General features: G+C 47.7%; 1 protein-coding gene across 4 annotated transcripts in view; it reads right to left on the bottom strand.

Annotated features, from left to right (window-relative positions):
- Positions 1-15184, bottom strand: part of MYH11 (myosin heavy chain 11) — a 103103-nt gene that overhangs the window by 47004 nt on the left and 40915 nt on the right. For 2 of the 4 annotated variants that reach the window (XM_057750397.1, XM_057750399.1), the window contains exons 4-9: positions 12875-12977; positions 11234-11254; positions 8909-9001; positions 6148-6211; positions 4157-4255; positions 677-820 (exon numbers count right to left, since the gene is read on the bottom strand). In XM_057750397.1, the coding sequence (XP_057606380.1) occupies positions 677-820; positions 4157-4255; positions 6148-6211; positions 8909-9001; positions 11234-11254; positions 12875-12977 (524 nt within the window). The remainder of the gene's footprint in view (positions 1-676; positions 821-4156; positions 4256-6147; positions 6212-8908; positions 9002-11233; positions 11255-12874; positions 12978-15184) is intronic. The other 2 variants (XM_057750398.1, XM_057750400.1) reach the window with 1 other exon arrangement.

Below are 15184 nucleotides of genomic sequence, written 5' to 3' on the forward strand. Positions count from 1 at the left end.
TTAACGAGGCAATGACACGTGGAGGAATGGCATCTAACACAGAAACTCTGTAACATCTGAGCAAGAAATTCTGACCAGGAAAACTGTGGAGCAGGCACAACAGAAATGCACAGGTTGCTGGTGACCCTATATGACCTTTCACATGTGGCACTTGACTAGTAAAGGAAAACTGAAGGGAAAACAGCTCTTAGAGCACAGGTACAGCGGTTGCAGCAGACACATGCACAAGACCAGAACCTCATGCAACCTGGTACAATCCTGGCCGTACCTCAACCTTCCCCTCAACAACCATTCTACCCCTAATCAAAAAGACCCGCCCATTCAGACAGCTAAAAATAAGATTAAAAGGGGGATCCAGAGCCCTGTGGGGCACCCCGCACTCCCGAGGACGCCCACACTCTTCTCCTTCACGTGTGTAACTTTCACTTCTGCCCTAAATAAACTTCTTCTTTGTTCTCTTTGCTCCTCAGCCTCAGTGTGTACGTGTGTGTGTGCATGTGTGTGTGTGTGTGTGTGTGTGTTTATTTTTTCCCTTAGTGCCTTGTGTTCCTCGCCCAGATTCTTCTGGACAAGTTGAACAAGAGCCTGGACGTTTGATAAAGCTTTTCTGGTATCAGTACCAAGAGCAGGAAGTTTGGTTCCTCCCCAGCCCCTGCCTCGAGGTGGGAAGACTTACACAGCTGCTCCTCTTCAGTGAAGCCCATGATCGCCATGGCCTCCACGGTTTCGTGGAACATCTCATCGTCCTGGGCAGCAGGGATGGGCACAAAGCCATTGGAGAGGAAAGTGTAGTTGCTGAATCCCTCCAAAAGCAAGTCATCTAGAAGGAGAAGAAGACAGGGTGGGGGTCAGGAAAGCACACTACTTTGAACAGGAGAAAGGAACCTGGTAAAAGATCTAGTCCATCATAATTTATTTCCCGTTCCCAAGACTTGGACAGTTTAAACCTTCCTTCTGCTTCATCGCATAGAAGCCATCACAAGCTATCACCCGCCTCATACAGTTGCGCAGGTTGTGCACTGCCCTAGGGTGTCTGGCAGCTGAAATCCAGCCTTGGCTCCACTTGCTAAGCCTTGACAGGACGTTGCATCTACCCAGAGGAAGGGGCACCTTTGTCTTAATTCCCCAAAGGTACCCTGCCTTCAGGAACAAAGCTGCCTGAAAAGTTAGATTAATCTTCATCCATTTATTAAAATTTTATCAAAATCACACATGCACATGGATTTTAAAATCAATGACTGAGCTACTGATATGAAGTTCATACTAACAACCTGAGAAATGCAATCTGCAGCTTCCGGTCATCACTATTCAAATAGAATTTAACATGAACTTCACAAGCATTCCGAGGGAAGAAAAACCATTCTACCCCTCATTTTGCAACCTTCATCAGCATTTGTCCCTGAATCACCCCAGTTTTTCCTTCTTTAATAATCAAATAATTCTCTAGCTGTATATGATTTTACAGTATGTATCTTTTTGGATATCTAATTAACACTGTGATTTTTGTTCTACATATGTTGTGTAATAGTTGATTCTGTCCTATCCTTATAAAAGATGTTAAGCTTAATATATTTATGAGAAAAAATCAATTACTATCAAAAGGTTTATAATAAAACACCATTGCTTATCCCATCCTTTCTCCAACTCCTACCTTACCCTACAATAACTGCTTTTCTTTCTTTCTTTTTTTTTTATTGGCTGTGTTGGGTCTTCGTTGCTGCATGTGGGCTTTCTGTAGTTGCAGAGAGTGGGGGCTACTCTTTGTTGAGGCGTGTGGACTTCTCAGTGCAGTGGCTTCTCTTGTTGTGGAGCCCAGGCTCTAGGCATGCAGGCTTCAGTAGTTGTGGCACACCTGCTCAGTAGTTGTGGCTCACAGGCTTAGTTGCTCCTCAGCATGTGGGATCTTCCTGGACCTGGGCTCGAACCTGTGTCCCCTGCATTGGCAGGCAGATTCTTAACCACTGTGCCACCATTTCTTTTTTAACTGTTTTCTCTGGTAGTTATCACTCTATATATAATAGGCTTACTATGTATTGATACTATATTACATTTATATATCATATTAATGGCTACTTCTGGATATGTCAAAGTTAGATATTAACCATTGACTTCCTGCTATGGTGGAAAAAGATTTAGTGCTCTTACAACATCCTCCCTCTTCTCAAACTATTTCTAGTTGAATCAATAGATAAGGCTTATATCAGAGGCTGGCAAATCTGGTCTGCTAGTTGTCTTTGTAAATAAAGTTTTATTGAAACACACTCCCATTTCCTCATCTATTTTCTATGGCTGCTTTCATGCTACAATGGCAGGCAGAGTTGAGTAGCTGCAATAAAAACCATATGATCCCCAAAGCTTAAAAGATGGACTATCTGGCCCTTTAGTAAAAACATTTGTCAACTCCTTATTTACTGCATCTATTAGATACTGTTCTCTGAAAAGTTATATTCTGTAGTTACATTCTTTTGTGGTTATTCACCCCTTTCTCCCCCAAATTTATAATTGGTTCTCTTTTTCTTTCACTATTTGCTTTTATGACACTCTCCAATATATCGTGTCCTCTTCCAGGTCAATCTTTAATTAGGGTGGATTTGACTGTACTTTTGGAGGGAATTCAGCAAGATGCTTTTCTTTTTAAACAAAGGGCTTTCACAGGTCATGTCACTTGGAAGCTACTTGATAAACTCGAGGTTAAATTGACGCAAGACACCCCTTAACTCAAGCCTTTGGATTAACTGAAATGCCTCATTAAAGTCACAAGGATTTGAGTCTTTGCCAAGACTTCATTATCCAGCCCATGGATACATGTTAAAATATTCAGTTCTCTCTAAAAGCCTAACCTCTTCCCAGATCTATCATCAAGCATACAAGTGGTTCCTAGGAAGGAATTTCAGTTGTTGGCTTTATCCTTGCTTGATTTCTGGAAGACTGAAGGCAGAGCACAAAACTAGAACCCAGGTTACCAAACAACCAAACTGTCGATTTTGGTGCCAAAGAGATGGAAGGAAAATATAAACGTTTCTCTCTGGGCCACTCCATAGTGTCTGCACTGTAACTGCTAATTTACCTATTTGCCACTGTCTAATATCCATTCAGCCTTTCCCCCCTTTCCCCAAAATCGCTCCAGGTGCTAAGCAGCAAGATTAAATAAGGGACGCTGCCTCCCCTAGTGGTGGAACATTGTAATACACCTCACCACAGCAAAGCCCATACCTCTTTTTGGTAATTTTCTAAGCAAAATCACTAACTCTGGGTCACAAAACTGATGGCAAGCAAAATGTGCACTGTTCTCCTAAAATTTAGGACTTAAACTTATTACTAGAATGTCGACCATACTATGTACCTGTATTGACTGGTATACTCCTTTTTTCAGCTGTAATTTATACATTCTTTTCAGTTAGTAGATTAACTCTTCCGCACACCTAGAATGTATAATTTTCTATCAGAGTCTGGCATATAGTACAGTGTTCTTATGTGAAAAATATTTTCCCTACAACAGAGGGCAGCAAACTACAGCACACTGCGTATTCCTATTTTTGTAAGTAAAATTCTATTGTAATATAGCTATGCCCATTGGTTTAAGCATTGCATATGGCTGCTTCTGCATTACAGTGGCAGAGCTGAGTAGTTGGGACAAAAACTGTGTGGCCTACAGAGCCTATCCGGTTCTTTATAGAAAAATATAGCTGACCCCTGCCCTACAGAAAGACCACTTCAAACTTACTTTCAAAACAGGAATAAGGAAAAGTGCTTGGTTCCACTGCCCTTCCAAATTCCTTATACAATCAGAATGTATCTTAAACACGTGAAAGTTTTGTAAACTTACAAATTTGGCAATTGTCTTTCTCCCTTCCTGGAAGGCACAGATTGTGTCTATTTGAACTTGATGTTGTCCAGCCTAACTGGGCTTGATTAATTATTTAATGCCTAACTGAAATGGACGTCTACTATGTCACATAGCAGGTGCTCAGTAAATGAGAATGACTGAACAGAAGCCACACTCACTCAGAGGAGAGGAGGAGATGCTGCCCAGAGATGTAGAGCTCTTTCCCTGGCAGGATCTCAGGTTCTGTTTTAACAGCCAATCGATTAACCCTGGATCATGATGAAAGGGAGGGCTGAGATCTCCCAACACACATCCTTGCTCATCACTTACTTCTCATCTTCTCCTTGGCTCCAGCAATCAGATAGTAAAAGATGTGGAACGTCCTCTCGTCTCTGGCCTGGCGAATTGCACGTGACTTTTCTAGCAGATCTGGTTTGGGAGGAGTTAAGAATCCCAGGGATATCACGTGTTCCTCCCCAACCCCTGTCACACCAGTTGCTGGAGGGGAAATCTCCAGGACCCAGGAGAGGCTCCCTGGAGAGTTCAGAGAGTCTGATTGCCAGGGCAGAGTCAAGCCTGGTCCACATGAGTTGACCTTCCAGTTCTGGCTTACGGATCCAAAATGAGACCACTGGGTGCTGCTGGCAGACCCCAGTGCCAGGGAGAAGTGAGGGGAACAGAGCAGGAAAAAAAAGCATAAAAAAGGAAAGCATAAAAAGACAGGAGTCGAAGGACTCCGGGATGAAAGACTTATGGGAGGGGCACGAAATGAGATGTCTCCCCAACAGCCATCACCAACTCCTCTTCCATAGAGTGAGCTGTCTTTAGATATTACAGAGTGAAAACAATGACACCATCTATGACTGGTTCATCCCTGTGCTAAATGGTTGACATGCACTGTCTCGTTGAAACCTCGCAAACCGTCCTAGGGACTAAGGGCAAATATTATCTGTATTTTCAATATAGGGAAACTGAGGTCCAGGGAAGCTCAGGCAAGGCTCATTTCCCAGGAGCACACAGCTAGGAAGTGACAAAGCCAAGTGTCTGCAGTGGCCAAAACCACCCCAGCCAAGGGACTGGGCTTCACAGAGCTGGGTACCAGTCTCAGCTGGCTGAGTGACCTTGACGCAGCTGACTAGCTGCCTAGCCTCAGGATACTGTAAACATGCCCCACCGATTAATCTAAGAAGAGCTGGTCTGCTGTGGGGGGAGGGGTGGAAACCATAGGGGGTGGGGATGGGGGAGGCACATGGGTGGTTGGGCTGTTGTGCCAAGTGGATTTCCCACACATAAGAACCAGGCTCTTTTTGACTATAATGCAACCTGCAAAATCCTAACCGCTGAAGAATGAAGGATCACTTCTTCTCTGTGTCCCCAGATCCACTGGATTAGACTGTGTCCCCCTGCTCTGTCATGTCAGGTCATGTAGACAATTTCTCCTCTCAAGGCCTCGTATAATACAGGGCCACAAACTCTCATCTGCAGTTCCCAAATCCAGAAACTTCTGAAAACTGGAACTCAGTGGGTGGCCATACCTGCTCTGAGCCCACGTGAGGCTATTTATGGTCTCTCTGTCCCCTGCAGGAGAAGATGGGTGTATTGTGCTGTATCTCACTTAATCCTGGCTGGCTCTGGGAGGTGGGGATGGTGCCTGCTCAGGTGACCCTGGCCACGCCCGAGCCCCCACGGGGACGCTAAGGAACATGAGTGGGCACTGGTGGGCTGGTGGAGTTCTGATTCCTTAGATTTACAGAAACAGCTTCCTGTTTGCTTTGCTGGAAGCAGGCTGTCCCTCTGGGAAAGTTCTGTTGCTATTGACGTCCTATCTGTGGGCTGGAGCTGCTCTGTTTCTAAGAAGGATAAGGAGTCCGGGTTTGGCTTTGGACCCTGGCCTCGAAAAGGATGAAGGGAAGTTCCCACGATAGCCAGTACTCAACCAGTCCTCACCCTGTCATGGTTCTAAAAGCTTTATGCGAATTAATTCCCTTGATTCTCATGACACCTCTGTGAGGCAGGTATTATCATCGCCATTTCACTAATGAGGCACAGAGAGGTGGAGTAACTAGCCCAAGATCCCTCAGCTAGGGAGAGGTCCACCCAGGACCAGACGCAGGCTGCTTGGGGTCCCCAAACCTGGGGAACCACCACACTACAAGGCTTGCTGTTAAGGAAAAACCACCCCAGGGAAGATTTGTTCTGGATGGCACCCAAGCGCCTGGGGAGGGAGGGGTGGCTCTTTTTTGGGTCCCCTTGGGCTCTGGGCAGAAGGTTGGTGGGGCCAAAGGTGGGGGTCCCAGGGGCCCAGACTCAGCAAAGGATACAGGTCTCAATGTTGGCTCCCACGATGTAACCCGTGACGTCAAAGTTGATGCGGATGAATTTGCCCTGCCAACAGGAAAGCACAGTTCAGGGTGGGTTCCCCAGCCTTAGCCCGTCACCCTCATGCTGCAGGCAAGTGGGGAGGGAGAAGTCAGGGAGCATTCAGGGAAAAGAAAAAACCAGAGCAAGGTTCTTGTAAACACTCAAGAGTCTCACAGGTCACCATTTCCTGAGCAGAGGCAATCCAGGGCCTTAAAGCAACAGCAGAACTTAGAAAACACTTCTCAAATCAATTTCACTTGCTCTTGAAATGACCCTCAGTCCATCATAGCTCTCCCCATTTTAAAGGTGGAAAAACTGAGGCTAAAGGAGCTAATGGGACCCACCCAATGTGGCAGTGTTCCTAAGAGTAGAAAGCATGTTTTGCCACACCCAGGAGCCAGAGGGCTCCCCCCTGCCCCCCTGCCCAGAAACATGCTGGGCCTCCATGATCAATCAAGCCCAAGTTCATCCAGCTGCGAATGACACCGCTTCTTTGGGACAGGTGAGCACCAGGGAGCTGTGCTATCCGAGCAGGCCCTGTAGGCAGGTCTGGGCCATGCCCCAGTCCCGGAGCCCATCAGATCTCTCCACTTGGAAAAGATGCCAATCCATCTGCCTTCCGCCTCAGCTGAACCACAAAACCAAGGACAGCCAGGTCCCACATCTGGCAGCACGGGCCCTTTTCCTACTTTCTTAATAGCTGACAAAGGATCACGTCCTTACCGCCCCCACACACCCATGATTACTTGTGGGGAGGCACCATCTCCTAGGCTTGCTTGGGCCTCCTCAAAACCCTCACTCTTTCTCCATCAGGAAGTGAGATAGTAGAATGATTTGGGACGATGAATGTCATTGCAACTGCAACACAGGAACCCGCCAGCCCTGGAGCCATCCCGCCTCCCACCCAAGAAGGCCTGGGGCACCAGTGAGGGGGGCATTTCAGGGATTAGCTTGGAATTTGCTCTCATTTACTGACACCCTGGAAACTCTGCACTGGGTTGCAACACACAAATGCAGCGCTTCCGGGTGGAACCAACATAACCACCATGGGGATTTTGGAAATCTGGGGGAGATACTGGAGCTGTTACAAGATGGTGGCACCTACTGCTCTTAGTGGACAGGGGCCAAGGATGCTGGGTGTCCTGCAGTGACCAGGGGAGTCCCAGACACCAAGCATTAGCCATGTCCCCTACGACTTTCAAATGTCCCACCTGACATTCACGGAGGTGAGAAACCTGTTTATAATTAGCTGAGCTTAGACCCTAATGGAGTTTTAGATTAAAATACACAAAAAAATGTTAAATGTTGTTCTAATGTAAGAATGTCGCACCTATGTAACTCTAGAGAAAACTGTTCTTTGGTTCAGAGCTTTCCCAAGCGTATGTCATCATTGTGGAAAATCCCATCCCATGGCCTCAGTCCCCAGACACCAGCCCCCCCCACCCTGTATCAGCCTGTCAAGGTCACAGTGATTCTGGATATAAATCCAAGTGTCTAACTAGTTCACTGTGTCTTTGTACATGGTCTGACCCGAGCATCGATAAGCTGAAATGCACATTTTAATTATGAATTGTTTTCTTTCTCCTTCATAATACAGCAAGGGCATCATGACTTTTTTTTAAATCTAATGTGTGTAGTAGGTGATGTTATGTATGACCCTAATTTTTCAGGGGAGGAAAGGGGACACGGCATAATTATTTGTTATAAGAAGTGGGCCTTGGGGTTGACAAGGCTGGGTCCCATGCGTGTGCGTATGCAGGGATACCCACAGGGCAGTTCTATGTGGGCAGGGCAGAGGTTTCCACAAAGAGTTTTCCACAGGGTCCCATCTGGTAACTGATGGTTCAGAGGGGCACCCACAAATCAGCATGGGCTCCCTCGCTACTGGAATTCAGATGCAGTCTTTCCTCCAAATTTCCTCATGAAAGTGTCTTTCTGACTCTCATATGGAGGCTCCCACTTCTTTTGTACAACAAGATAATTTTTGTCTAGGTGTCACCCACCAGCCGTGTTCAGGGTTCTCCTGTCCCTGTTAGGCTCAGGTGAGAAAGGGGGACCCTTGGAGCCTGGGAAAGCCTGTGTGGGAAGTCCTGCCTTGTTGACTGTTGGCCCCCAAACTAGACCACAAGCTTTGTGAGGGCTGGGACCACGTCTGAACTGTTTGCTGTGATTCTGAGTCTAGTTCAGGGTCTGGCATACAGTAAGTGTTTAATAAAAATGAACCAAACAAACGCAGAGAGAGAATGGTGTGTGTAAAAATGCCTGCCAGAATGATTGTATACAGTGGGTGCTTAATAAATGTTTTTTTTTTTTTGGAAACGTGTGTGTGCTTGGTACACAGTAGGTACTCAATGCATGTTTTGCTGAATAAATCAATGAGCATTGGATATGTGTCTAGCACCACCTAGGTGTTCAGTAAATATTTACTGAATGAATTATGAATGTCACATTCTAACAGGGAGCCTAGTACACAGCAGATGCTCAATGAATACTTGTTGAATGAATAGTGAATGAATGAATGAGGGAGTGAGTGGCTGGAGCACTTGCAGGGTTGTAAGGTCAAGACAGGACTGGAGATGCAGATTTGCTGTCGCAATGCACACCTCCACCCCTTCAGCCTCAGACACCCCCTGCACAACACACACTCTGCATTCTCAGGCAGGAGGTGACACCAGGGGACCCGAGCCTTTGCCAGAAAACCCACGTGGCTTTGCTACTTACGAATCGTGAGGAGTTGTCATTCTTGACCGTTTTGGCATTGCCAAAAGCCTCCAGGATGGGGTTTGCTTGCAGAAGCTGCTTTTCCAGCTCACCCTAAAATTCATTCACATCTAGTTACTGGAGAAAGCAACACAGGCACCGACAGTTCTGCCTTGGACAGATGTTGTCACAAAACTCTGCCCTTAAACCACGGGTCCTCTCCTAGCCTATCACCTACCAACTCTGAGACCCCAATGCTCATGTCTGGATTTACTCAAGGATTTCAGAAGAGAAACAAATGTCTGAGCTCTCTTACAGCTGGGACATCGCTTCCCTAGGAAGGCCACGTTTTCCCAGGTAGGGCCTGCTCATCTATGTGACATCACTGCCACTCAGAACTCCCACACTGACCACATCGGGAGGTCATTTACTTCATAATAAATCCATGGAGTGGTGCAGTGCACAACCTGCCCTGCTGTCTGTGGCGGTCCTGCTGCTGCTTATGTTTGACAAGCAGTCTTCTTCAAGCTAAACCACTACAACCCTGCTCCTGATGGTTTTAGTGCAATTTTTTAAAGTTGCAGTTTTTCCTTTCTCAGGACCAGTTTTCTGAAGTCTCCTATGGAAGACAAGTAAGGAATGCGTAAAACCCACCGGGAATACTTCGAACCAACTGCAGAACAAAGCTTCAAAGCAGGTTGCCTGAGCTCCATTCATCAGGTTAAATGCAGCTGAGACTGTAAACAGCCCACTGGCCCCCTCCGAGAGGGCTCCTGTGCACAAACGCGGTCACGTGATTAATTGTGGCAGGAAAGGGCCAACGAGGTAAATCATGCCAGGAAGCAACGAGCTGCTCTCTGCCTAGCCCCCCAACACGGCGGCTGCAGACTGGCCCAGCGGCTCTCCCACCCAGCTCCCCCTCCAGGCCGCCCCTGGGAAGTGTGGGTCCCAAGGGCCTTCTCCTGTTTTTCTCTGCTGGTTCCCCTATCCTTTTATTCAGGGCAGCTGGGCTGGGCTTAAAAGAAGCTAGGGAGTGCACAGCTTTCTCCCTGCTCCTCTGCACACCAAGAGGGCATCATGGGTGGCTGTCCCTAAAGGAACAGAACAGGAAGCTACTACCTATTTCTGTGTTTACTTATTCACAAGCCCTCCTTCTGTGCAGCTCCCAAAGAAGATGAAAGTGTTATCTCTATGAAAATCCCAGCCACAGAGGAATCCCCATAATTGGAGCTTGTGGAAATTTACAATGAGAGTAAAGGGCTTTGCTTGACTAGTGGGGAGAAGACTAAAGGGGTCACGTCTGTCAACACAAACTTGGGGTCCCAATATCCCCAGAAAAACGTTCCATTTCTAGAACCGCATCCCCCCACCCCCATCCCCCAGCTGATGGGGCCTAAGATCCTTCTTAGAAGAGCTTTAAACATGGAGATCTGGTCCACACCACTCATTTCACGGATGACAAGACAGTGGCCCAGAGAAGTTAAGTGACTTAGCCAAGGTCACACAGGAGCAGGTCCCAAATAAGAAGCCTGATTCTCCATCTGATCCACCATGTGACTGCCGCCCAGGTCTAACTAAGATGGGTTGAAGTGTGATCCCAGCACACACTAGGATCTCTTGATCTGAGGGTCTCTTCCAGGCTGGGACCCATATGCCAGCCCCCAAGCTCTGCGTTAGAGAGGCGTTTACATATGCAGAGGTTTTAGCAGGGCCCTGTTGTGTGTCGCATAGCTGGGGCCTTACCGTGCCACCAAAGCTAGTGCATTGTGAACCCCAAGACTCCTGTTTCTGGAGCCTTGGGTCAAGCAACCGGCATGCAAAGACAGACACGCACTGCACACACATGCACGGGGACACACCAGTGCACAGGGGACAGGGCTTGGGGTAGAAGTTTAGGGATGATGGCAGGGAGGGGGGCGACAGGCATGCCACAGCAGTGTCATTAACTGACTGTCAATCAAGCCAGGGAAGCTTTAGGGCCAGAAGGTCCCGAAAGGCTCAACCAGACAGGACAGACATCTGCAGGGGCTTCCAGTCAGGGGTACCGGTGGTGGACACATTGGTGGGAAGGGTTGGGGACTCATCCTGAACTGGGGAAATCCATTCCAGGCTGGAGGTCAACCCTGGGGGTTCCCATGGGAGCCCTGCGGGTGGCGTCGCGCCCCACGCCAGCGTTGGACACCCACAGGACGGTACTTCGGTGCGTTCGCAGGTTTGGTTGTGAGACTCGGGGAGCTATCCCATTCTACCATCAGCTAAGGGCTCAGTGGGTGCGACAGGAGCATGCACATCTGAACACACTCCGTGCCTCCCGTACACACCAGGAAAACACTCCCAGTTACTCACGTAGGCAAAAGATGGGCCTTGCTGCAGTTGAACAATACAGTATAAAACAAACGTCAGTGTTATTTCCATCACACGCACTTCAGGGTCTGGAGAATATACGATTTCAATCCCACCCCCCAGCCAGCCTGGATTCTCCAAGATTCTCCAACTAGGAAAGCAGCAACTTTTCTTGGATTCAATCTCCTTTCCGTTTTGCCTGCTTTCCTTTCTCGTTTCTTAGAAATGCAGACATTTCAAAGGTGTTTTAATTGCCGGGGCCGAGGTGTGCTCTCTAAAACTGTATCCGATGAGACACTGTCTGAGGCTTATTCTCACGCAGACAAACAAAGTATCTGGTACATAGCAGGTGCTGATAAAGATCAGTCATTATTATTATTATTATGACTTATTTTCACTATTCTAGGAAAAGGAAAGGCAGTGGGAAACAGTGTTTAACTGCCACGTAAACTTTGGGGCTATTTGTTCCTATACACGGAGACAGAGTCAGTGTGGACATGCTGGACCTCGGGTTTCCTGCACCTGTTTGAGGGAGGAAGTTTCCCCAGGCTACAACCAGTGCCTGCCCCAGATCTCTGAGGCCCTCCAGACAAGCAGGTCTCTGTGCTGCTCCAGTGTCGCCTCTGAGCCCTGGAAGCAAGATCCAGAGTGGCAGGAACCGGTGACACCCCAAGCCTTCTTCAGGCCTCCGCTCTGCCATCCCCACCCCCAACCCCCACCCCAAACCTTCACACAGAGGTGCTGGCAGGTCCGTCAAACAGCCCCATTGCTTGTCACCTGCTCTGGGACAGATGAGGCGGGGCTGAGACAGAGGAGGAAGAGAGGGATGCACCCAAGAAGGGATGACTCTAGAAACCTGCTCTTCTTTTCCTTCTAAGCCCTTGATCAAGCTGCATTCTTGGGTTGATCTGTATGATTATTTGATGACTGTCTCTCCCACGAGTGCAAAAGCACAGTAACTAGAATAACAGTGTCTCTCAGACTCGTGGCTGGACCCCATCCTGGCATATAGCAGACGTGCAGTCAAGGGCACTGGACCAAAGCCCATGTGCTGAGTGACACCAATGTTCCCATCCCGTGGGGTTCCCATTGGAGGGACATGTGGAAGAATGACAGGTGTCCCTCAATACTAGAGAACTGGCAGAGATTCAGTTCAGGCAGTGCTTCTCAATCAGGGGTGGCCATGCCCCCCACAGGGCACCTGGAAATGTCTAGAGACATTCTCGGTTGTCATAACTGAGGGGAGGGGTTGCCACCAGCCTCTAGTGGGGAGAAGCCAGGATGCTGCTAAAAATCCTCCAAGGTATAACACAGCCCCACAGCAGAGAATTATCCATCCAAAGTGACACCGGTCCACAGTGGAGAAGCCTTGATCCATCAAGACTCCTCCTCCTATTTCACAAAACAGGACCGCTCAGTAGATGATCCTGGCTAACATGAGAAACTGGCTAGACCCAAACAGACCCCTCCAGGAGGAAAAACATCCCTCTAGTGAGCTGTCCAGGGAGCGGCAGGGAAACACAGGTCTGAGTCCTTATAACGCCAAGTCCTAGCCTTTCCACCCATGCTGTCTACCTTGGTCAGCCCGCGAGCCCGGAGGCCCATCTGCTAAGTCGTGGCCATGGGGCAGGAACTGCCACTCACCGTGATACTTGTGTCCTTCTTGCCTTTGTGGGAGGAGGCCACCATGGCCAGGTACTGGATGACTTTCTTGGTGTTTTCAGTTTTCCCAGCTCCAGACTCGCCTCTGAAAGACATGGGAATAGTGACCCACCGGAAACAACCCCATGCAGGTGTTCTGTGGGTACCTTTCCGGAGCTCCGTGCCATTTGCCAGACGGGGAAACCAAGGCTCCCAGAAGGGAGGAGACTTGCCCGCCACTGGCAGAGAGCTGGGTTGGGCTTCATATGCTGCTCCGCATCTCAATCTACTCCTCCTGAGAGGGTGCAGGAAAGGATGTAGATGAAAAGAGTAAAAGAGAAAACCTGAGTTTTCCTACCAAGGTCCAAACTTAGGTTTATTTGGAACTGTCTACTTTTAAAAACAAATACTTTGGTTTTTAGGGCAGTTTTAGGTTCACGGCAAAATTGAGCAGAGGTACAAAGTTCCTGTATCCCCCTGCCCCTTGACGTGCACAGCCTCCCGCACCATCAGCATCCCCTAGCAGAGTGGTACACTTGCTGCACGCGATGCGCCCACACTGATGCGTCATTATCACCCAAAGTCCACAGTTCACGTTAGGGTTCACTCTCTGTATTGCACATTCTATGGGTTTTGACAGCTGTATAATGAAAGGTATCCAATATTACAGTATCATACAGAATACTTTTATTGCAAGTTATCTGTTATTTCAAAGACATTACTAGCCTTGTTAAAGATGGAATGATCAGGCAAGAGACTGCCTTCCAGGAAGGACATAAGTACTTCTCAGAGAACCAGGATATAAGGTAAAAGTTTTAGAAGCTCCCCTTACAGAAAAAAGAGAAGGAGAAGGAGCAGGAGAGGGAGAGGGAGAGGGAGGAGGGAGGTGGAGGGGGAGTAGGAGAAGGAGGAGAAAGAGAAGAAGGGGAAGAAGAACTGGTTACCCCATCAACCACTGGACAGACATAAGCCCCTTCATCCTCTGGAGAACCCCACTCGGTCAGGTGGCTAGCTAATGATCTCAGTCAAGTATCAAAGGATAAACCTGGTTGAAGTAATTCATGCTAAAGTGTAAATGACTGATAAGTTTAGATCAACAGGGCACTGTTTGTTTTATCAAAAGAGTACTCCTAGAATATGAGCTGTGGATTTTTTTACCGAAATGGCCTTTTTGAACCCGCTACTCTCTTGGCCACTGGAGATCATGGCAGTGGAATTGTTTCATCCAAGGATTCCAGACACTGCCTCTGACTCTCACTATTCTTAGAGAAAGGGAAAGATGACTTCAACCAAATCTTTGCTCCCTTCTTGTCCTCTCCCCTGATTTTCTTTCTTTCTTTTTTTTTTTTGTCTTTCCTTCCTTTGCCTAGACTCTCATTTGCTGAGCTCACTGAATATTCTGAAACACACTAATTTTTTTTGAAATCTGAATTTGTCTACCCTGAGGTCAGTTCAAGGTTCTCCATGCTGAAGCAGTGCCACCAGCATTAGTGCAGTGCTTGCCCTTTTTCCTAATTAGGAAATAAAGAAATTAACTTGCTCTGCCAAGGGCCCATTAATAACTTTGCTCATGGCTAAACAGAAGAAAGAGAGAAAGGAAGGAAGGGAGGGAGGGAGTGAGGAAGAAAAAAGAAAAAGAGAGGGGGAAGCAGGGAGGAAGGGGGAGGGAGAGGAGGAAGAGGAGGAAGAGAAAGAAGGGAGAGAGGGAGGGAGGAAAAGAAACATGTGCCCTGAATTTTTAGACACAATCTCATGGGCCACCATTCAGAAATCAAGTGTCTGATCTCCAGGAAGTCTGAACCATCTCACCACGTCTCACGACATTATTGACACTGTCCTCTCCCCTTTCCTAATGGCCTTTATTCCAAATGGTCACATTATTTCACGTGGCCTCAGAGGTACTTTGTGAAAGGGGAGGCATGGAGGCATTATCCTCATTTTCTTGAGGGGGGACAACTGAGTGCAAAAAATTGTTTTTTCTTTCATTTTAGGGAGAGAATTGACTTTTCAGGGGGAGCAGAGGCCCTGTGCTAATTATTTTACATGTATTATCACCTTTACTTCCCCGTCCCCAATCCTAAAGGTAGGACATATCACTTTCATGTTATCACAGAAGAGGAACTTTGGGCCAGAGTGGGTAAGCAAGTCACACCTAGGTCACACAGCAAGGCAAGGGCACACTCAGGTCTCTGGTTCCAGTGCAATCAGGACAGTTTCTATGACATTTCACAGAGTCAGTCCATGACACAGGCCCAACCCTCTAGGAACTTGCTTTCTAAGGTCAGAGGAAGGGAATGGGGAACAGGAATTGAT

The sequence above is a fragment of the Hippopotamus amphibius genome, chromosome 9 (genome assembly GCF_030028045.1).
Source record: "Hippopotamus amphibius kiboko isolate mHipAmp2 chromosome 9, mHipAmp2.hap2, whole genome shotgun sequence".
Lineage (NCBI taxonomy): Eukaryota > Metazoa > Chordata > Mammalia > Artiodactyla > Hippopotamidae > Hippopotamus > Hippopotamus amphibius.